Raw genomic sequence first — 22,198 nt, forward strand, 5'->3', positions numbered from 1 at the left:
TCTCACTTTGTCCAGAAAGTCCTATTTAAGTGATGTCTTGATTGAGAGCAGGTGTGGCAGTAATCAAGCTTGGGTGTGGATGAAATTTAACTCAGGCATGATAATCCAGTTATTTTAACAGGTGGGACAAACACCTTTTCACACAGGGCCCAGTAGGTTTGGATTTTTTTCTCCTTTAAGAATAAAAACCGTCCTTTAAAAACTGCATTTTGTGTTTACTTGTGTTATTGTTGACTAATTAAATTTTTGATAATCTGAAAAAAAAGTATGTGCACAGTATGTGTGTTCAATGTGCATTGTTCATATCATATCATTGTATAATCTAATACCACTACCATGACCTATGACTGTACGACTTCTTTCTCCAGGCTTTCTATCCAGCAAACCAAGACGTGGATGTACAGTATGGAGATACGCTCGCAGCCAGATGTATGTTCACTGGTGAAGGCAGAAGTGAAGAAACATACATTGGGTAAATTATGCTCTTAATCCTATTTCACTAATTTGAGACAGACAAAATAGAAAACTATGATTTTTGCTTTTAAAGATTTAAAAAAAAAACAATTCAGTGTAGAGGGCAATATCTGCATCCTTATTATAGATCATTGTGCCTATGGTGATAAATTGCACAGATGCATAAAATGATGAGGTCTGTTCATTAGTGAGCAGGAAATATATTTGTATGTTTGCCTTTTGGACACTTTTTTGAAAGAGAGATCCTGATATACACTGTGATCACATGATTAATTTGCATACATGCATTTTTTTATTTAAGTGAATGGACAATGTGTTCAGAACATTAATGAGTATCAAAAGACATGGAGATCCTTTCACAAGATTTAGCTTAAAGATAATTACCATCTTTAGTCATCTATTTGTTAGGTAGGGAATGCTGTTTTTCCCCTCCAATAAGTTACATGCTGGCGCCAATTGGGATTTGTCCTTTTTCAGGGATGTAAAGATTTATCGAAAATCGATTTAATATCGATGTAGACTTCTTAAATTATGAAAAATGAAAGAATTGACAGTATGACTAATTTGCCACAGGCCATTAAGGCAACACGCAACATTAAAACATAACCTAACTAGGTTGTTAGAATATACCAAATTTACAGTGCTAAAAAATATTGTCCCAAAATGGGATATGTGTGTTGATGTGTTTTGCTGATCTATATTATTTCCAAGTTGTATGAAACCATCATGCAACTCGCGGAATGTGAGGGGTGGAGCGAGAGAGTGTGTCTCTCCTTCTCTGTCTCTCTCATGCTATATGTACTTCCTAATCTTTAAATTTTTTTTTTTTTTTGGTAGACACATACCACATTTTGAATCTGTTTATTATATTATACATACTAGAGAAGCAAGACAAAATGCTTTGTATTAAGGTAAACGTGTCTATTTTAGTTTTCAATAACACAGTGCATTTTCCCAATTTTAGTTTATTTCAATCCCTTCTACATTAAAAAAATTGATTGGTGCCCAACAAAAGTGAAATATGTTTACAAGTATTTCTTTGAATATTTATAGGTAGTTTCATAGTAATCGTGCAACTCAACATAGTGCACTAAATATTTACACGCTTGCGCTAAATGTCAATTTGTATTAGATTTGTGGATAGCATCAGCAGGTCAAGTCAAGTCAATTTTATTTGTATAGCCCTTAATCACAGACAGTCTCAAAGGGCTTAACATAGCCACAATCGACATCCCCGATCTTAACCCCCAGGAGGGCAAGGAAAAACTCACAAAACCTCATTAGGGGAAAAGTGAGAAACCTTGAGAAGGGACCACAGATGGGGGAATCCCCCTTCCAGGATGACCAGGCTGCAATGGATGCCAACTGGGCAACATTTGACACATACAATGATGCTATGCAATAATAGATGAGATAATATAAGAGTCACCACACTAGCACAAAATACAATACAATACAACTTGATTTATATAGCACATTTTACAACAGCTGGAGCTGTAACAAAGCGCTTTCCATATGGTGTAATATGAATTTGCGGGAAATTAGCTCACAAATTAAAAGACAAACAATAGATACAAGAAGAATAGCGGAAGAGCGACAGTCTCATGTTGTGTCAAAAGCTAAAGACACGCAAAGAAGAAAAAAAATATATGTATATTAAATTGAACTGGTGCTTAAGTGAATTGTTACATCCTTATTTCTTTCCCCATTCACTTAAATGTAATTTTCAGGACAAATAATACTATAAGGGGATATATATTGCTATTGGGGTGTGAAATGACGTGTGCTGGGTATATGTTTTTGCTCATATAGTACACTCTAACATTCCTAATATACTTTTGTTCTTACTTTCTGCAGGGCTACCTCTGATGATGAAATGTGCAATTTCTATATTATGTACTACATGGACAGCAAACACGCCATACCTTATATGAATTGCATGAAGCAAGGCTCTGCCAAATTGTTTCAGCATATTCCACCTGAAGCCAGTATTCCCATTGCTGTCAGTCCCGAAAACATGAACTCCATGATGCATTTGGCACATTCAACAGGTACACCGCACATTTCTGCAGTTATTTTATGTGAATGTGAAGTAAAATGTGATTACAATGTATCTGGAAAGTATTCACAGCGCTTCACTTTTTCCCACATTTTAATTTGTTTCTAATTCGTAATGGATTTTTCTTTGCTCTAATTTAAAAATTAATGAACCATTTGAACTCTCTGCTCTGATGAGACGATAATTGAACTCTTTGGTGTGAATCCCTGATGTGCTTGTGATATGGAGAAAAGCGGGCATACCTGACTAAATACCTCTTTGGCGTGAAGCATGGTGGTGGCTGCACCATGTTTTCAGGGTCAGGAACTGAAAGTCAGATTGAAGTGAAGATAAATGTAGTGACATACTGAGACATACTGGATATTAACCTGCTCAAGCCTGAGGCAACAGTGAATAGTCTCAGCAAGACAATGAAAAACACAAAGTTGTCAGAGGAGTGCCCTTCAGGACAACTTTATAAATATCCATGGGCAGCCCAGCCATAGCTCCAAGCGGACTGATTTTGAGCAGTGCCTCAAAAAGGAATGGGTGTAACTGCCCAAACGTAAGTGTCCCTAGCTTAATGTGGCATCATATTAAAATAAAAAAATCAACAAAGTAGCGAACAAAGGATGTGAATAATGATAGTTTGTAATGTTCATGTGATTTCTTGTTTTAATGAATTTGCAAATGTCAAAACATTTTTTTTCATGTTTTCATGAGGTGTTCTAGAATAGAATTAATTTTATTGTTATTGCACACAACAGAAGTCAAGAGCCATGAAATGCAGTGTGCGTCTATCTAAAAGTTCTTTAGTGATAATAGATATAAAGTGCAGTTAGTGATGGCCTATGTTCCTGTTGTGCGTATGGGGATATAGTCCGCTGGTTTTGTTATGGGTGATTGTTGGTAGCGATGTGGTGTAACAATCCATAGTGTTAAGTGAGTCAAGAGGCAGAGTTCATGAGTCTAACAGCTGTGTGTACAAAGCTGTTCCAGTATCTGGTGGTTTTTCTCCAGATCCTCCTGTAGCGCCTCCCAAGGAGCAGGAGGGTGAAGCGTCTATGTGCTGGATGATTGGAGTATTTGGTGTTTTTTTTCCAGCCCTTTTCAAACACCTTTCCTCATAGTTACCCTCTATAGCAGAAAGTGGCACCCTGACAATGCGCTGGGCGGCTTTCACCACCCTTTGCAAAGCATTACGGTCCGAGGCAGAAGAGCTCCCGTACCAAACTGTGATGCAGTTGGTCAGGATGCTCTCGATAGTGCAGCGGTAGAAGTGCACCAGGATGCTTGAGGACAAATGGTTCTTTGTCAGAGCCGTTAGAAAGAAGAGGCGCTGGTGAGGCTTCTTGACCAGCTTGGAGCAGCCGGTTGTCCAGGTGAGATCCTTCGAGATGTGTACTCCCAGGAACTTGAGGTTGTTCACATGCTCCGACGCCGTCCCCTTGAAAGTGGGTGAACATTCCTCCTGAAGTCCACAACAAGCTCCTTGCTTTTCTCAGTGTTGAGTAGCAGATTGTTGGTGTCGCACCACTTAGCCTGACAATTCATCTCCTCCCTATAGACTGCCTCATCGTTGTTTTTGACGAGGCCGATCACTGTGGTGTCATCTTCAAACTTAATGATAGTGTTGGATCTATTGACAGGTCTGCAGTCGTGAATAGGGAGAAGAGGAACGGACCCATCACACAGCCTTGTGGTACACCAGTGTTTATAGTGATGGTAGATGAACAGTGTTTACCCAGTCGGACATGTTGAGGCCGTCTGGTCTGGAAGTCCAGTAAACAGTTGCACATGAGGGAACTGATGCCTAGGTCAGTGAGCTTTGTAATGAGCTACGAAGGGATGACTGTGTTGAATGCTGAACTGTAGTCGAAGGTGTTTTTATCGTCCAGGTGTGAGAGAACAGAGTGCAGTGCTATGGAGACTGCATCCTTAGTGCTGCTGTTTTGGTGGTATGATAATTGATGGGGGTCAAGGGTGAAGGGTGGACAAGATTTGTGGTGTGCTCGGACCAGCCACTCGAATCACTTTGTGATGATGGAGATGAGGGCTACCGGGCGGTAGTCATTGAGGTGTGATGGTTGGTGTTTTTGGGTATTGGAATAATAGATGTGGATTTGAAGCAGGTCGGTACCACAGCACGAGCCAAGGACAGGTTGAATATGTGCATAAGGAGCACTCATATTTGTGACCAAAAACATTCATTCCATTTTGGTTGAAGGCTGAAACAACAAAATGTGGGAAAAGCAGTGTGATTACTTTTCCTCCAGCACTGTATGTTATGCATAATGTCCATAGAGTTCTTGAAAATAATACATAAGCTTTGTTGACCTTATCATTCTCTTCAACTCTCCTCAAAGTTCACCAAGATAGTATGACAACGCCAGACATTACCAGTGAAGGGCAGCCTTTCGATCAGGGTAAGCATAAACTAAACAATGTTGAAACAATATGCAAATGTGTTGAAAATATATTTAATCTCAAGACGACATAAATATAATGTATTCTTTTTTATTTTTATTCTTAACATAAATAAGGCTTGCTTTATAATGTTTATCCAATTTGGAGTGACAAACAATCTTGTCCATTCATATTTGTCATATTCTGCTAGCAAATAGCTTTCCTAAGCAATATTTGCATGAGAATAACTCTTTGTGTTATGGAAAAATTCCTCATGAAAAATGTTCTCAAAATGATAACCTTTTTCACCAAACTGCTAAAACAACTCCAGTTTTCTCCGAAAGCAGCATCTTAATACTTTTCTCTCTATATTTGGGTTGAGGATGTCTCTTAATGCAGTCATCTGTCCACACTGGACATAAATATTTGCTTTGCTGGAGCTGTATTGTCATCAGTGGCACTGATTTGTTGCACTTCCATTTGGCCTCCATTTTCTTATTTATTTATTTATTTTTTTGTCGATGTTTATGCTGGAACAATAATGCATACTTTTGAGGGGTGGTTTGGGAGTGCATTTTGAGACCCTTTTTTGTCGAGTCTGCTTAATTAGTACTTAAAATTTTATTTTGTGTAATTGGCCCCTTAATCTACTCTGGTTTCCTACCAAAGTAAATTTGATGTGTAAAACCTGTACATGACCTTTTGTAGGAACAGTCTGTCTGTGATGGAGGACCTTTAATTGCTGCCACATTGCACTTGTTATGCAATCAAAACAGAAGGTTAATTCACATACTAAATGCAATAATTAAATTTGTGACTTGACAGATATTTGTTGCACACAAACTTTTCTGAATAGATTTTTCAAGAACAGCTGACTAACAGTCTTAACACCAGTACCTCGATGCCTCCACACCAAAAGCTTCCACTTTTCTTATCCTTTTATATTTCCTTCCTTTGCTTTGCTGTTTGTGCAGGTGACCTCTATTCTCTAATGTCCAAGCTGCTAGGCCAAAACCAGGATGTAGTACACATTCATAAGTACAACCCCAGTAAGAAACAAAAGTTCCAGCCTGGGTTGGTGGCTCAGATTCATAGCTTAATACAAAAGAAAAACTTGGGTTCTCCTGGTGCTTCACTAGCCCTGCAAACCAACAGGCACCCTGTTTTGATGAGGGACAGAGTTCACAAATTCCATCAGCTTGAGGCCGTTCACAAGCTGGCAAAAAGCAACCTGCTGTCTCAAAGAGGTGGGTGAATGGGTGTAGGGAGTCATATCATCATTCGTACCTTCTGTTGTATTGAAAACGAACCCTTGCTCGTTTAGAGAAAGGTGTTCTTTTCAGCTGACCATTAACTGCAACTGCAACTCACCCACGTCATTTCTTATCTCTTCTATCGGTGATGCTCGTCACCGCAGTTCATTATCTTTCTCATTTCCTCTGCTATTTCCTTCCAATCTGCTCTTTCTTCTGCCTGGATCATAAATCAAATGTGATGATACTGCATGCTTATTTTATTCGGTTCTGGATGGATTTTTTGTTTTGTGTTATGTTTTCTTGTGTAACATTATTGTTATTGCCAGTGTTATTATAAATAGTAATATTCATGTGTTTTTTTTTTTCTTTTTTCCATGTCCCTACCGTCCAACTGATGTCTGTAAATTTCTTTTTGTCAATGAATGTTGACTATTTGTTTAGATATCCATCTGGAGCAAGACCCAATGTGGCCACAGAATTCTCTCCAGCTGGGTCAGGTGTCAGGACTTACCATTGACTCAGATTCCAATCTTGTCATTTTCCACAGAGGTGACCACCACTGGGGACCAGAGTAAGTTTTAAAAACAATTGCTGCATCAATATTATGATCATTTTTAAGGATGGACTGAAATGAAAAATCCTTGTCAAATCTGAATTCAGAAAATTCAGAAATCAAGACCAAAAACCGAAACCCCAGAGTAATAATTACTTAATTGCTTTAAAAATATATATCATCAACTGGATCATTTTCTTTAAAGTGTGAGAGCGTTCTGGTTTCCTCTGAGTGATGTGCACGCTTTCATAACAGTCACAGAGGCGACGGGGCAATCTTGGGCTCATTTCCTCATTGTCCAACACTGTTTTGTCCAGCAGTGTCTGACAAAGTGCACCGTTTGCTGTTACGGCGGCCCTGACGCAGTATAAATAAAGTTGTATTGTATTGTACTTCTCCCGATCTTTCCCCCTTTTCTTCTAATGGTAATCTAATTGGTTGACATTCCATTCTCCTCACAGCCACTCTGCTTCTCATTCTCAATGTACCTTGCGGTAACGAGAGGGAAAAAAAATAATAATAATAGTAATAGTAATAATAGTTTTATTTATCATATACTTTAAATTTGACAGAAATCTCAAAGTGCTTCAAAGAGTGTACAAGCAATATTAAAATGTTAAGGGTTACAGTAGACAACTGGTTTGGATAAAAACACGGGACTAAAAATGGAGGTTAAGAAAATTTTGTTAAAGTGAAAAGTGTTGCGGTTCCCTGAACCGTGTGGGAAGGAAGGAGGACCCAAAGGCGACAGGTGAGGGGGAAACAGGGTTTATTGAGGAATGGAGTTGGGGAGCGAGCTGGGGAGAATCCACCACCAGGCGAGCGTCGGCGTGGACAGCGTCGAGTGACGCCGACGTGCAGGTGTCGGAGTGGCAGTCACCGGGAACGGCAGATGGTCGTGCGTCGGAGCGGAGGGCGCCGGGTGGCACGGACGAGAGTGCGGCAGAGCGGGGTGCGCCGGGAGGCGAAGTCGGGCTGGCGAGGTAGCGGGAGGCACGGCGGAGCGGAGAGCGCTGGCGGGATGCGTGCCGGGCAGGATCTCTGAGGCGCTGGCGGGCTGAGCGGGACCAGACGGGTTCAGGTCGGCTAGACGGGGAAACAGGGAGAAGCAGGGGTCAAGCAGGCACGAGAGCACGAAGAGTCAGGCGATCGGGAAGCAGGACGAGACATGAGCCAGTACCACGTGAGGTGACGAGATAATCCGGCGTCGGACTCCTGGCGTGGCTGGTCTTTATGCAGGGCGCTGATTGCCGGCAACGAGCTGCAGGTGCGCCGGAGCCGACACCCACTTTCTCCGGAGGAGGGCCTGGCTGGGTGGATCGCGAACCTGTAAACAATCAGAACTGCCACGCCCTCCTCCCCGACCCGAACCGTCACAGTACCCCGCCCCTAACGGACGCCTCCTGGCGTCCTACCCGGCTTGTCCGGGTGGAGTGCGTAGAACTCCCTGATGGGGGCGTCGGTCAAGAAGAGTTTACGCGAGATCCAGGAGCGCTCCTCCGGACCGTAGCCCTCCCAGTCCACCAGGTACTGGTAGCCCCGGCCACGGCGCCGAACGTCCAGGACTTTAGCCACCGTGTAAGCCGGGTGGTCGTCGATTATCAGGGGGGGTGGGGGGGCTGAAGCCGGAGGGCTCAGAGGACTGGAGGATACCGGTTTGAGGAGGGAGACATGGAACGTAGGGTGAATCTTTAGGGAGTCGGGTAGCTTGAGTCGAACCGAGCAGGGGTTGATCACTTTCTCGACGGGAAAGGGACCAATGAAGCGGGGGGCCAGCTTCCGAGACTCGACCTGGAGGGGAAGGTCGCGTGAAGAGAGCCATACCATCTGGCCCGGCGCGTAGTCCGGGGCTGGGGATCGGTGGCGATCGGCCAGTCGCTTGGTCCTCTGGGCTGTTCGAGTGAGAGCGGCCCTCGCCTCGGCCCACACCCCCCGGATCCGGCGGAGGTGCTCCTCTACGGATGGGATGGCCACGGTATGCTCCTGGTCTTTGAAGATGGGTGGTTGGTAACCAAAACACACCATGAAGGGAGACATACCTGTGGCCGAGGTGGAGAGGGAGTTGTGGGCGTACTCGACCCAGGGGAGCGCGTCGCTCCAGGAGTCCGGGTTTCGGGCCACCACGCAACGGAGGGCGGCTTCCAGGTCCTGGTTGGCCCGTTCTGTCTGGCCGTTGGATTGGGGGTGGTAGCCCGACGATAGACTGGCGGTGGCCCCGACTGCCTTGCAGAATTCCTGCCACACCTGAGACGCGAACTGGGGGCCCCGGTCAGACACGATGTCCTCAGGGATGCCGTGGAGTCGGAACACATGTTGAGTGATGAGTCTGGCTGTCTCAAGCGCGGTGGGAAGCTTGGGCAGGGGGACGTAATGAACGCACTTCGAGAACCGGTCTACCAAGGTGAGGATGACTGTGTGCCCGTTGGACGGAGGGAGGCCGGTGACGAAGTCTAGGGCGACGTGCGACCAGGGACGGCTCGGGATAGGCAGGGGTCGGAGGAGGCCGGCCGGGACCGCATGGGAGGCCTTCCCGCGGGCGCAGACGGAGCAGGCTTGCACAAACTCCCGGGTATCCTTCGCCATCCGGGGCCACCAAAAGCGCTGCTGGAGGAAGCGGAGAGTGCGTGCCACACCCGGGTGGCAGGTGAGTGTGGAAGAGTGCCCCCATTGCAGTACCTGTGACCGCGCGGTGTCGGGAACGAACAGGCGGCCGGATTATTCTGTCGCGGTTCCCTGAACTGTGTGGGAAGGAAGGAGGACCCAAAGGCGACAGGTGAGGGGGAAACAGGGTTTATTGAGGAATGGAGTTGGGGAGCGAGCTGGGAAGAATCCACCACCAGGCGAGCGTCGGCGTGGACAGCGTCGAGTGACGCCGACGTGCAGGTGTCGGAGTGGCAGTCACCGGGAACGGCAGATGGTCGTGCGTCGGAGCGGAGGGCGCCGGGTGGCACGGACGAGAGTGCCGCAGAGCGGGGCGCGCCGGGAGGCGAAGTCGGGCTGGCGAGGTAGCGGGAGGCACGGCGGAGCGGAGAGCGCTGGCGGGATGCGTGCCGGGCAGGATCTCGGAGGCGCTGGCGGGCTGAGCGGGACCAGACGGGTTCAGGTCGGCTAGACGGGGAAACAGGGAGAGCAGGGGTCAAGCAGGCACGAGAGCACGAAGAGTCAGGCGATCGGGAAGCAGGACGAGACATGAGCCAGTACCACGTGAGGTGACGAGATAATCCGGCGTCGGACTCCTGGCGTGGCTGGTCTTTATGCAGGGCGCTGATTGCCGGCAACGAGCTGCAGGTGCGCCGGAGCCGACGCCCACTTTCTCCGGAGGAGGGCCTGGCTGGGTGGATCGCGAACCTGTAAACAATCAGAACTGCCACGCCCTCCTCCCCGACCCGAACCGTCACAAAAAGTGTTTAGCCCCATTTCAAAAGTCTACCCATACTTGGGGAGCCATCAGATGTTCCAGAGTTGTGTTCCACTGCTTGGAAGTCCCTGTCTCCCATGCTGGTTTAAGGACTTGAGGCTCCTTGTGGAGGATTGGGCTGCGATGCTCGCCAACAAGCAGTATAAGCGGGCATTTGGCTTATGACAGAAAAGAGGAAAGAGTGAAGAGTGAGTTTTTGTGATCCCCAGTTCACTTGACATATAATGGAACGATAGAATTTTATTGGCCAGTGCTATTACTATATTGGAAGCCGATATTGTCTTTGTGAAGAATCTATAAAACTGATACTTTTTTTTATCGCTATATTTTCAGTTCTTTTGACAGCCAGGCAATGTATAAGCAGAGGTTCCTTGGCCCTATTCAACAGTCCACTATTTTGGTTGTCACCGTGGACAATGGAAACATCCTCAAGGCTTCTGGAAGAAATATGTAAGTCATACTGTGACTTGCAGCATTTAGTAAAGCACACATCTCACTTGCGATTGTTAGTGCACAAAGTGAATGTTGTTTCTTCGTCAGGGTTTGTTGAATGTTGCAAAGATGTTCGCCAGACATCTCTTATAGTATTAATAATTGCAAACCGTTTTTCTTGTCACCATTAAATTTTGGACATGTTCAAAATTCCTATCCTGCAGGTTTTACATGCCTCATGGAATAACAATGGACAAAGACAATAACTACTGGGTAACTGATGTGGCTCTTCATCAGGTAAGAGTAATTGAACATTGTAGCTAAGATTTTTATGAACCAGCTCATGCTAATATTAGGTATAATCTGATTTATCAAATTATATGATCTTCAATGAAAAATAATTTTCTGTAAAATCTTTGATTATGTGATCTAAAGTGTTTTTTATGTAAAACATCTTTATAAACTACTAATCAAATCAGATTTTTTTTTTTTATTCGGACAGGTAAAGCTTTGCTCCAAAAAATTAATAATGACTATTTTGAAAGTAAAATCAATAAAGTTCTGTCATCTTTACTCCCAGGTTTTAAAGGTGAGCAGTGATGGTGGTGACCAAACCTTGCTGTCTCTGGGAGAGGCTTTCACTCCAGGAAGTGACCATAACCACTTTTGTCAGCCCACTGACGTGGCAGTAGATTATGAAACTGGGGACATTTTTGTGTCTGATGGCTACTGTAATGCGAGGATCCTGAAATTCTCTGCTGATGGAAGATACTTTTCTGAATGGGGTGCTGGTAAGTTTTCCCTTACAGTATCAACTGAATAAAATAGTAAAAGGCCTACTTGAAGGATTTTGAATGCCAAAATTATGTTTTATTTTGTTAGAAGAAAGGATAGTACTGAGATGCTATAGCCTGATGCAATTATACAGTTTCATAGATATAGCTCTGATTTTCCAAAAGAAGTTACCTACATGAAAGCACTTTACATAAGGCGCATGTCTAAAACCTCAGCCCCCTAAACGTTAAAAAAAAAAAAAAAATGAGCAAACACTTTTGTGACAGAAGCAAGGAAAATCTCCTTCCAGGAATACAACCCTGTTGTTGTGATTTTAGCTTCGGTTGTCCTGTCATGGATCTGGATTTTCTCCTTGGCGGGAATATTTTTTTTCCCTTTGTCACTGTTTTTTGCTCATTTGGGGCTCAGTTGGTTTTCGTCAACGTATAAAGGAGCATGGTTCTAGACTGGTTCCTTATGTAAACTACTTTGGATGTGAATTGGAGCTCGCTAAATGATGATGACAATTGAAAATCCTATCATCTAGGCTCATCAGACCGGCGAAGGCGTGTACCGTTCCAGATCCCACATAGTCTTACATTTCTGCCGAAGAGAAATGAAGTGTGTGTGGCGGACCGTGAGAATGGACGCATCCAGTGCTTTATAGCTAAAACTGGAGAGTTTGTTAAGGAAATCAAAAAAGAAGAGTTTGGAGAAAGCGTCTATGCCATCACTTTCAGTCCGGTTGGAGGTGAGTTGATGCACCTGGCCAGAAACCTCAGCTTTTTTTCAAGTTTCTTGCTCTGACTCTTCAGGACATTCCAAGCTGTTGTTTTGGCTGACTGATTTTTCCATTCTATCAGTAGCATAATTGCTTGTTTATTTTTTATTTTTTTTTACCCATAGTTGGCTCACTGATTTTCATGTTGTGTATTCAAATCAGTCCAAATGAAGTCATCATAGGTAACATCCATATACAAAAGTGAGCATCGACCCTGCTATTTGTTTAAATACTAGTCGATTGTATTGTATTAGGACAAAACTGGGCAAAGTCTATGTTGCAGTATATTTGCTTAAATAAGGCAAATGGGTGGATTCAAATGACCGTAATGATGCTGTCTTCTGAGTTATGTATCAGATCTAGATGAAAATGTCCCTAGAAATGTCCGTCTCTTGTCCCATATTCATCTTATGATCAAACCCACTGCTTGGTCTATTTTCTTCATGAGCGATATCAGCAAAGTTTGGTGTTTAGTATGCAAAAGTCTACAATTTCTAACTACTACAGCAGTCAGGATGGGGATGCTGATCTTTTATTTGATATATGGAAATTTGTGCCACATATGTCACAGCGGAATATGTCATTTGTGGATTGCCCTTCACAGAGGCGGTAAAAGAAATATAGCGGTTTGTGACATTATTGCATATACATTTCAAGTGACACCAAATGTAGTTCGGGAACTTTTGACAGTTTCTGAAATGTTCCTAGACATGCTCCACATGTGATTTTACAATGTTACTTTGACCAACGTCAGTCTTGTCAACCCCAAATCATTTGGAACCTGGAGTAGTGAACTTTCTTGCTATTACTTACTAAGACAGGAGATTCCTCAATTTTCTCCATTTACTCAATTTGAAACGATCCTATCTTCTGCTTGGTTGGGGGGCCATCGAGTCACATGACTGAATTCTGCCCAATGAGCCGCCGAATGAAGACATCAATCGCTCCACTTTTTGTTGTATATGCATGCTGATTCACTGACTGAGGACTTTCTCCTACTTTCCTCCTGTATGCAGGTGAAGATGGCTTAATCTTTGCAGTAAATGGAAATTCTATGAGTGGAGACTCCCCTCCTCCAACTGGTTTTGCAATAGATTATGCAACCAAGGACATTCTGGATACCTTCAGCCCAAAGAAAAGGGTAAACAAACCTTTATAGATTTATCTTTACACTCAACGCTTATGTATGTATGAATTGTTAAATGTATTATTGCAGCTAAGATGCTGGTCATCGAGCCATAATACCACTTAATGTTCAAAGAGCTGATTATTAGTCACTCTAGCAAAGAGTTCAATGGTGTCAAATATATAGCCAGGGCTGACTGGCTGGTGTATGGAAATTATTGGGCCCAGGCATGTCAAATCATAAACTAGCATAGCATTTATGCTATCGTATGTTTTTAAAAATACAGTGGGTGCAAAACTGTTAAATACGTCAATAAAGTACAACCGAACTGAATGTACTCACCTTATTTTTTATCAGTCTTGATCACACATGACCACAAATCTGTCAAAGTTTTCATCCTCTGTATCCGAAATGTACACCTGGGCAAGTTCTCCATCTAAGACGGCAGGTTCCCTCTCATCATTGTCAGTCAGTCAGTCCCGCTGCTGCGCAGCCCCTCGCATTTGATGCAGGCTTTTGTGAAAACTCAAACAGCAGTGCAAGCAGACAAATTAACTTCACAGTCGCTTGTGTGATCACACAATGTCAATGTAGGTAAGTCACTAGTGACACATTATGTACAGTCACCGTGTGAAATGCTCCCAGTCAGTCCAGCGGAGCACTCACGAAAATCTCACATGTAGAGATTTTTGGTACTCGTCCACACTAAAGGTGCTCTGCATTATGAAGCTCCCCATCCATTTTGGAGAAAAATTTGGACTTTTAGATGTGTCCTGTGGTTGTGAAAATATGGTACACATTCATAATCACTAATGAAAACAAACACACACACAGAGAGAAAGAGAGTGAGAGAGAGTGTGTGTTGTGAGAGAGAATTGAGACACAGTGGATGCGATTGATGAGGTGTCCAAATAGAGTCAGGCAGAATACTGTTTGTATTGCATTCGTCCCATTCCACTCCAAAATCTGGGAGCTCTCAGATCCATACCTAGAGTAGTTGTGGCCGCAAACACGTATGCAGCGTCAATTCTGAGGAGGCAGGGTTGGAGTCCAAAAAGGGCTGTAGGCGAAGGGGGATTAGGTACCGACGAGAGTCGGAGTGCTACCCAGATCTCATGCCACTTGGAGAACAGAGCACCCTGGCCATCAAACTTCAGGGGGAGTCCAAGGGTCACCGACAACTCCGCAATAGTGTGGAATCCAAAAAATGCATATTCCATACACTCAAACCCCCACAAGTAAAGACGGGGCAAGTACCCAACTGCAGCCATGGTGTTAATTTTGGCTGTGATTGTAGTTTAGAGATTCTTTAGGGCAGTGATTCTCAAAGTGAGGTCCACGGCAATCTCTGGTGGTATGAAAGCCTGCAGTTGCGTTGATCTGATTGGTCATGAGTTCTGTAATTTCAGATGGTCTGTTAGGTCATGAAGGTAACTGAATGTCATTTGTGGTTGGGTGAGGGAGTCGAGGGGCAGGAAGAAGTCGTAGTAGAAGTGTACTCCTTTGGAATGCAGTACTACTACATTTGTTTTGATATAAACATTTGCTGATAGCTCACCGCTCGTCCTGTTTGTTGTTTAAAATTTTTTTTAATCAACATTGCAATGCAGTAGGCGGCACGGTGGCTGACTGGTTAGCACGATTGCCTCACGGTGAAAGACAGCATCGGGCGTGGGTTCCATCCCGCTCCGGCCATCCTGTGTGAAGTTTGCATGTCCTCCCTGTGCTTGCGTGGGTTTCCTCCGGGTACTCCGGTTTCCTCCCAGATTCCAAAAACATGCAGGCCGATTGAACACTCTAAACTGCCCCTAGGTATGAGTGTGAGCGCGGATGGTTGTTCGTCTCTGTGTGCCCTGCAATTGGCTGGCAACCAGTTCAGGGTGTCCCCCGCCTACTGCCTGAAGATAGCTGGGATAGGCTGCAGCACCCCCGTGACCCTAGTGAGGAGAAGCGGTACAGAAGATGGATGGATGGATGCAATGCAGTAGAATTAAATTTTCGGAATGCAAAGACTGCAAAAAAAATAAATAAATAAAACCCTCTGCCAGTCAGTCTGTAGTCTTTTTAATTTTAGGTACATTTATATGGTGTCTATATAAATCAGTTATTAAAAGGTGCAGTCCACAAATTTAGATATATCATTATTTGATGAAACATGAAAAGTTGAGGTGATGAACCCACAGATTCGTTGCATTATTGTTGTAATCTGACTAGTGATTTACAGACTTCAAACACTATAACAACTCTGATGTTGTTCAATGTAATGCAGATTAATTTATCACGTGTTTGTTAAATGTATGGAAAAACCGGACCCTGAAAAATAATTGCTTATTACATCGCAATCACAATATTGAGAGTGGGGGAAAAATGTTACAGTATGTTTAAAAACAGTTCAGGCTTAAATTCAACAAGTATATCACATTTGGTTTTATTTGGCGCAGGCGAAGAAAAGCATTTGCATTGTGTGGTTTGTGACCTAGTGCTGAGTGGTGTCTACATGAAACTATAAAGCAGGGGTCTTCAAACCTGTTCCTCGAGGGCCGGTGTCCTGCCCGTTTTCCACCTCTCCCTGGTGCAACACACCTGAGTGATCGTTATCTAGCTTCTGCAGACCTTGCTGATTATCTGATCATTTGAATCAGCTGTGTTGGAGCAGGGAGAGATGGAAAACCTGCAGGACACCGGGCCTCGAGGAACAGGATTGAGGACCCCTGTTAAAGTATCTCAAAATGCCATCTTGGAACTAAACGCACAGTACTTTTTTTGTAAGAAGGTGAAAAGGTGATGAACTGAAACAATCAAAGTCCACTACTGCTATACTCTTGTTGATATAGTTCAATGTATTTTGTTTCACATGGTATATTTTCATTCGTTTTCAGGAGTTTAAAATGCCTCATGACATTGCTGTAACCAAAAACGGTAGTATTTTTGTGGGGGATGCAGCCACCAAGACTGTTTTCAAGTTTACAGCTGAGAGTAAGTACTACTACCTTTTCCACTGCTGTTCTTTTGTTCCCAATGCCACATTGTTTTGTTGTCATAATTACTTTTGTTTCCTTATTATTCTAGAGGCTCACCGTTCAGTCAAGAAGGCTGGCATTGAAGTTCAAGAACTTGAAGGTAAGTTTGCAAATGGATATTATGCAATTGTAGTTTTAAAAGTGTTCACAACTCTTGAAGTTTTCAACATCTTGTCACATTACATCCACAGAGATTTTGTGTGATAGGGCAACAAAATTTGGCGCCTGCGTCTAAAATCGCCAGTATAAGCAGTCCAATACAAACTGTAGATGCTACGCTCAAGCACTTCCATGCAGCAGCTTTCAGAATCAGAATCAGAAATCCCTTTATTGTCATTGTACTCAAGTGTGCAACGAGATTAGAGAGCTCCCCTCTCCAGTGCAATACAACAATAATTCAGATAAATATATAAATTAGATAAATAAGAGAATAGTTAGTGCAATGGAAAATAATACTGAATAGGGTATATAAAAACACATCACGTTGCTGTTCTGCAAGGTACGGGTGGTCGTGTGTGTGTTAGAGTTTAGAATGGAGATGGCTGTTGGAAAGAAACTGTTTCTCAGTCTATTGGTCCTCAATTTGATGCATCTGTAGCGCCTGCCAGAGGGCATCAGGTCGAACAGGTGTGAGTTTGGGTGGGTATTGTCTTTGACGATGTTGAGAGCCCTTCTGAGGCACCGGGCGGTGTAGATGTCCGACAGTGAGGGGAGAGGGCAGCCAATAATCCTTTGCGCTGTTTTGACTGTCCTCTGGAGCCTCCCTCTGTCCGCCTCAGTACAGCCGCTGTACCAGGTGGAGACACAGTACGTCAGCAGGCTCTCGATGGACGAGTGGTAGAAGGCCAGCAGCAGCTTCCTGTCCAGGTTGAATTTCCTGAGGACTCTCAGGAAGTGCAGACGCTGGTGGACCTTCTTTACCACTGCTGTGGTGTTGTGTGTCCAAGAAAGGTCATCGGAGATCTGTACTCCCAGGAACTTGAACGTGTGGACCCTCTCCACACACACGCCTTCGATGCGGAGGGGGGGCGGCACCGTCTTGTTCCTCCTGAAGTCGATGATGATCTCCTTTGTTTTTGCAATGTTGAGTTGCAGTCTGTTGTCCTCGCACCAAGCCGTCAGTCTCTGGACCTCCTCTCTGTAGGCTGTCTCGTCACCTTCCGAGATCAGACCGACCACTGTCGTGTCGTCAGCAAACTTGACGATGGTGTTGTTACCGTGGGCCGGGCTGCAGTCGTAGGTGTAGAGGGCGTATAGGAGAGGGCTCAGTACGCATCCTTGAGGGGAACCGGTGCTCAGCGTACGGGTGGAGGACGTGTAGTGGCCGAGCAACACAGTCTGGGGTCTGTTGGTCAGAAAGTCCTTAATCCAGATGCGTGTGAGGGTAGGGAGGCCGAGAATGTCCAGTTTGGCGACGAGGATGTCCGGGATGATGGTGTTGAATGCCGAGCTGTAGTCCACAAAGAGCATCCTTGCATAGCTATGCTGTTGTTCCAGGTGGCCCAGCACAACATGCAGAGCAGTGTCGATAGCGTCCTCAGTGGATCTGTTAGCCCGGTATGCAAACTGGTAGGGGTCCAGAGTGGGAGGAAGGCAGTCCCTGATGTGCTGGAGAACCAGCCTCTCGAAGCACTTCATGATGACTGGGGTGAGAGCAACAGGACGGTAGTCATTCAGGTGGACGGCGGGTGACTTTTTGGGGACAGGAATAATGGTGGACGTTTTCAAGCAGGAGGGGATGACTGCTTGAGCCAGGGAGCGGTTGAAGACCCTGCAGAAAACATGTGACAGTTGGTGGGCACATGCTCTGAGGACCTTGCCTGGTATTCCGTCGGGTCCAGTAGCTTTCCTGGGGTTGATAGCCAGGAGCGCGCACCTCACATCGTGTTCAGATCCAGCATGCAGAGCCCACATAATTACAACAGTAAAAAGCCAGTGAAGTTTAATATGAACAACTTTATCATGCATTAGAAGCGGCACCAGCAAAAAAAAAACAAAAAAAAAAACGAGAATTTTAGGCTAAGAAACAATCCTCTTCCTCCCTCAAGCAACGGATGCTGTCCAAAACATTCGCAAAGCATGGCAAACTCGCACAGGACTTCAAAAGACCCTGATGAGTATTGTCGGCTTTAAATACTTAATTGAGCACCTCAGGCCTCACTCCATGATTCATATGTGCCACTACATTGTTGCTAAAACTTCATCACAAATGCATAAAAAAAGAAAGAATAAGCGAATGCTGTCCCCACCATGCTTGTGGTTAAAAAAAAAGACATAAGTCAACTGTAAGTATTATTTTGTACTTTAGAAGTATAATTTGCATCTGTTGAAGCAGAAATGGATTAATTGAGTTTGTTTTCTCCCCTTAGTCAATCATTTAATTAAGCTTAGTATTTGGATTTATTTAAATTTTTCATACTCTTCTTTCTCAATTGTAGCATATTTTTAGATTTAAGGCCAGATTTGTGTTACTCATTTACTAATTATCTGCTAAATACCACTTGATTAAACCCTTTAATAAGTATTCACAAAGTAAGTCTGATTCGTGTTGGCATCATGACATTGGATTAATATCTCGGTCGGCCAAAACTTGTATTGGGAAATCCCTACAAAATACTGTACAGTACATCTGTTCTGTGATATTTTTTTCTTTCTTAGACTATACGAATAACAGAATTCAAACAAAAAGTTCAGGGAGCTCCCAGGGTCATCCGCATGTCTTAAAAAGTTAAAATTGGTTGCCTGTCTATCTGCTCTGTGATTGAATGCCGACCAGTCCAGGGTGCGATCTTAAATAAAAGCTACTTGATTTTTTTTTTTTTTTACGTTTATGAACTATATTTCTTTCTTAATTTAATGTTTCTCTGTGTAGAAATTGAGACATATATCCAAACCAAGCTGGCACCAGAGCAGAACATGTCAAAGACTCCATCAGTTCAACAGAAGCCATATTTGTCTCAACACATTAAGCCACAAGAAGATGAGAAGAAAAAGACTGTTTCCCATCCCAAAAAAGAGCAAGGTCTCCTGCCAGTGGTCATCACTGTGCTCTTGCTCATCCCTCTTCTGCTTGTCATCTCTGTAGGAGTCTTCATCTGTTGGAGAAAAAACAGTAAGTATGACAGGAAGACTATTGAGTGCTAGGTTGTTTCTTTCCCTCACTCTAACTTTTATCTCTCTGCAGACCGGTATGAGACGAAAAGTGAATCCAGTGCTGTTGGAGGAATTTTGGAAAAAATTAGTGGTAAGTATTAGTAATATGCCTTCAGGGGCGTCTCGCCAAAAAAGGGCGCTTGGGTGCCACACTAGAGTCCAGCTGAGTCACGTTGAAAGGGACAAAATGAAACCATCACAAATAAATACAATAAAAGTACTTCCAAATATAGGTATAGCTTTTTTTTGGGGTGGACAGAACATTGCCGTCAAAGCAAATGGCTTCATCAGCGAAGGGTGAGGATTTTTGATAGCAAGAATTTAGTCACCACCTGAACCATGTTTATTTTCTGCTTATTTATTTAAATTCCTTTCTTAATTCAAATGCTGTCAAGTAATTTAGTTAAAACTCAACTTTATTCATACAGCACTGCACAATAACTGCAACTTTAAGAAAGTGCTGTAAAATAAATGATATATAGTGAACCCCCGGTTATCGCGGTTAATGGAGACCGAGACCATCCGCGAAGTAGCGGTGCACCTTCAAAAATGCTTAAAAAAAATATATATATACATATATATTTATATATATATACGGGTAGAGAGAGAGAGAGAGTGAAATTCATGTTATAACAAAAAAAAACTAATTATTATTTAAACTTATTTTTTTATTCCCCAGCCATTATTTTAGTTTTTATTCAATTACTTCTTTTTGTATTTATTTAATTACTTCGACTTTTACCTGCTGGTACGCCGTCCGGTGTGCCCTGTTAATGTTATGATCCTCCAGCAGAGCTGGAGGATTGAACAGGACTCTCCAAACGCAGACACGGGGAAAAAAGGTGGTGATATAAAGATATTTATTATAATCACAATATAGTCAGTATCCAATTACAATCTAGGACTATGAGGGTCTATCGGCTATAATATATATAATACCAATCTATCGGCGGAAAGAACGTAAAGCGCTGGTGGAACACTCGCACCAGGAAAAGGGAATAACTATAGAACGAAAAACGCTTGCAAAAGGCAAGGAATGACTAACGAAGATTGCTTACCACGGAAGGATAAGAGGAGACCAATCATCGACAGAAAAAGAGAACAGAAAACGAGCCGAGCTGTAGCTGATAACGAAATGAAAGAAAAACGCGACAACAAGAAACACTTGAACAAGATAACGCTCGAAGTACGTGAGCATGAGCAAGTAGGATAACAATCCGACGCCAGGTAGTCAGTGTAGGTGGATTATATAGTGAGTGTAATCAGTGAGTGAATGGGAATCCGGTGCGGGGCTGGTGGGCGCGTCTCGCAGCAGCTGACGGCATGGCGCGAGACGATCGCTGGAGGAACGCCCACACAGCTGAAAATACAAAAACACACGCGGCATGACAGGCACGGATCATGACAGTGAAATGAAAGGTGGCATTCTTCATTTATTTATTTATTCATTTATTCATTCATAACTGACAGCCTCGCGCTCCGCTCGTGCCCGGGCGGAAGAGGTGCTCCTCTTCAGCTTAATTGTCACGCACGCCGGACCTGCTCCCCCGAAGCGTGTCTCCGTTTGGTTGAACTCGGTTTCATTTCGCCCCGCTCGTGCCCCGGGCGGAAGAGGTGCTCCTATTCGGCTTAACTGTGACACACGCCCGCCCTCCTCCCCCGGAGCTTCCATTCGGTTAAATTTAGGGGCCGCTTGGCACCGCCCGTGCCCGGGGAAGGTGCTCCTCTTCGGCTTGACTGTGACGCGAGCATGCCCTCCTCCTCCGGAGCTTCCATTCGGTTAAACTTAGGGGCCGCTTGACACCGCCCGTGCCCGGGTAAGGTGCTCCTATTCGGCGTAACTGTCACGCACGCCGGCCGGCCTCCTCCGGAGTTCTCGTACGGTCCCGAACGGAGCGAAATGTCGCCCCGCTCGTGCCCGGGCGGGAGGTGCTCCTCTTCGGCTTAACTGCCACGCACGCCGTCCGGCCTCCTCCGGAGCTCTGGTACGGTCCGAACCGCGCGAAACGTCGCCCCAAATCTTGCCCGGGGGAACGTGCTCTTCTTCGTCCACTCTCCTCTTCGCCCACGCTCTTCTTCTGCGCACGCCGGCCGTCTAACCGCTCCAGCGCCCCGTCGTGCCGCTCGGCGAAACTACAATGCCCCCGAATATTTTTTAGACCCGCGAAGCACTGAACCCGCGAAAGGTGAACCGTGAAGTAGCGGGGGTTCACTGTACCTGTAAGTGTCCACTGGAGATAACTCCAAAAATAGGTGGTTGCATCCTCCGGTCAAATCATTTGAAAATGGCAGCACCGTGAAATGTTGCGATAGGAAGATGAATTCAACTGTATGTTGTTTTATGAAGGACATACCAAAGACAGACTAAAAGATTTCTCATTTAATCAATGAGACATCGCAGAGTTGCGCTGTCTGCTGGCGCTTAACATTCTTTCAACATGCAAGAGTTTACATCAACAACCAACAGGTATTTTCTTACTTTGTCCGACACATTGGCATGTGTGATGTTACTGGTTGGAGCCTTTCATATTAAATAATGCTTCATTTGCCTTTATAGAAGTAACCTATGATGCAAAAAATAAACTAAAATCATTACGCAATGTGCAACACATTATATAACGTAACGGGAAAACCCTGAACTTGGTTATGAGGCGCCACATACAGTCTAATGTACTCTTTATTTTTTTTAACCACAAAAACCCGGCATGATTGTCAAAGGATGAGGCAGACTGCCACAAAAAGTGGAAAAGGGGGAGAATAAAGGAGT

General features: G+C 44.2%; 3 protein-coding genes across 7 annotated transcripts in view; 2 read left to right on the forward strand and 1 right to left on the reverse strand.

The window, feature by feature from the left end:
- pam (peptidylglycine alpha-amidating monooxygenase) overlaps nt 1–22,198 on the forward strand; it is a 54,701-nt gene that overhangs the window by 29,467 nt on the left and 3,036 nt on the right. For 3 of the 4 annotated variants that reach the window (XM_088281344.1, XM_088281345.1, XM_088281343.1), the window contains 14 exons: nt 369–472; nt 2,332–2,525; nt 4,879–4,938; nt 5,893–6,165; nt 6,616–6,745; nt 10,479–10,595; nt 10,802–10,874; nt 11,158–11,368; nt 11,899–12,102; nt 13,149–13,273; nt 16,138–16,234; nt 16,328–16,378; nt 19,151–19,390; nt 19,463–19,522. In XM_088281344.1, the coding sequence (XP_088137470.1) occupies nt 369–472; nt 2,332–2,525; nt 4,879–4,938; nt 5,893–6,165; nt 6,616–6,745; nt 10,479–10,595; nt 10,802–10,874; nt 11,158–11,368; nt 11,899–12,102; nt 13,149–13,273; nt 16,138–16,234; nt 16,328–16,378; nt 19,151–19,390; nt 19,463–19,522 (1,939 nt within the window). The remainder of the gene's footprint in view (nt 1–368; nt 473–2,331; nt 2,526–4,878; nt 4,939–5,892; nt 6,166–6,615; nt 6,746–10,478; nt 10,596–10,801; nt 10,875–11,157; nt 11,369–11,898; nt 12,103–13,148; nt 13,274–16,137; nt 16,235–16,327; nt 16,379–19,150; nt 19,391–19,462; nt 19,523–22,198) is intronic. The other variant, XM_088281346.1, reaches the window with a different exon arrangement.
- pdzph1 (PDZ and pleckstrin homology domains 1) overlaps nt 1–22,198 on the forward strand; it is a 56,634-nt gene that overhangs the window by 16,027 nt on the left and 18,409 nt on the right. The window lies entirely within an intron of this gene.
- Nucleotides 8,117–9,310, reverse strand: LOC148319612 (uncharacterized). The gene is made up of 3 exons (XM_088282039.1): nt 8,956–9,310; nt 8,567–8,766; nt 8,117–8,467 (listed from the first exon to the last, which is right to left on the reverse strand). The coding sequence occupies exons 1-3, from the start codon at nt 9,308–9,310 to the stop codon at nt 8,117–8,119; spliced, it is 906 nt and encodes a 301-aa protein (XP_088138165.1).

This window comes from Idiotropiscis lumnitzeri, chromosome 18 (genome assembly GCF_059441095.1).
Source record: "Idiotropiscis lumnitzeri isolate Australia: NSW breed Sydney's pygmy pipehorse chromosome 18, RoL_Ilum_1.0, whole genome shotgun sequence".
Lineage (NCBI taxonomy): Eukaryota > Metazoa > Chordata > Actinopteri > Syngnathiformes > Syngnathidae > Idiotropiscis > Idiotropiscis lumnitzeri.

Excerpts from the sequence above, each read along its gene's own strand:
- LOC148319612 (XM_088282039.1), bottom strand. The coding sequence starts at position 9,310 with ATGGCGAAGGATACCCGGGAGTTTGTGCAAGCCTGCTCCGTCTGCGCC. Across the intron at positions 8,767-8,955 it reads TCAGGTGTGGCAGGAATTCT|GTATGTCTCCCTTCATGGTG; the intron begins GCAAGGCAGTCG and ends CCTCGGCCACAG. Across the intron at positions 8,468-8,566 it reads GATCCCCAGCCCCGGACTAC|AAAGTGATCAACCCCTGCTC; the intron begins GCGCCGGGCCAG and ends TTTCCCGTCGAG.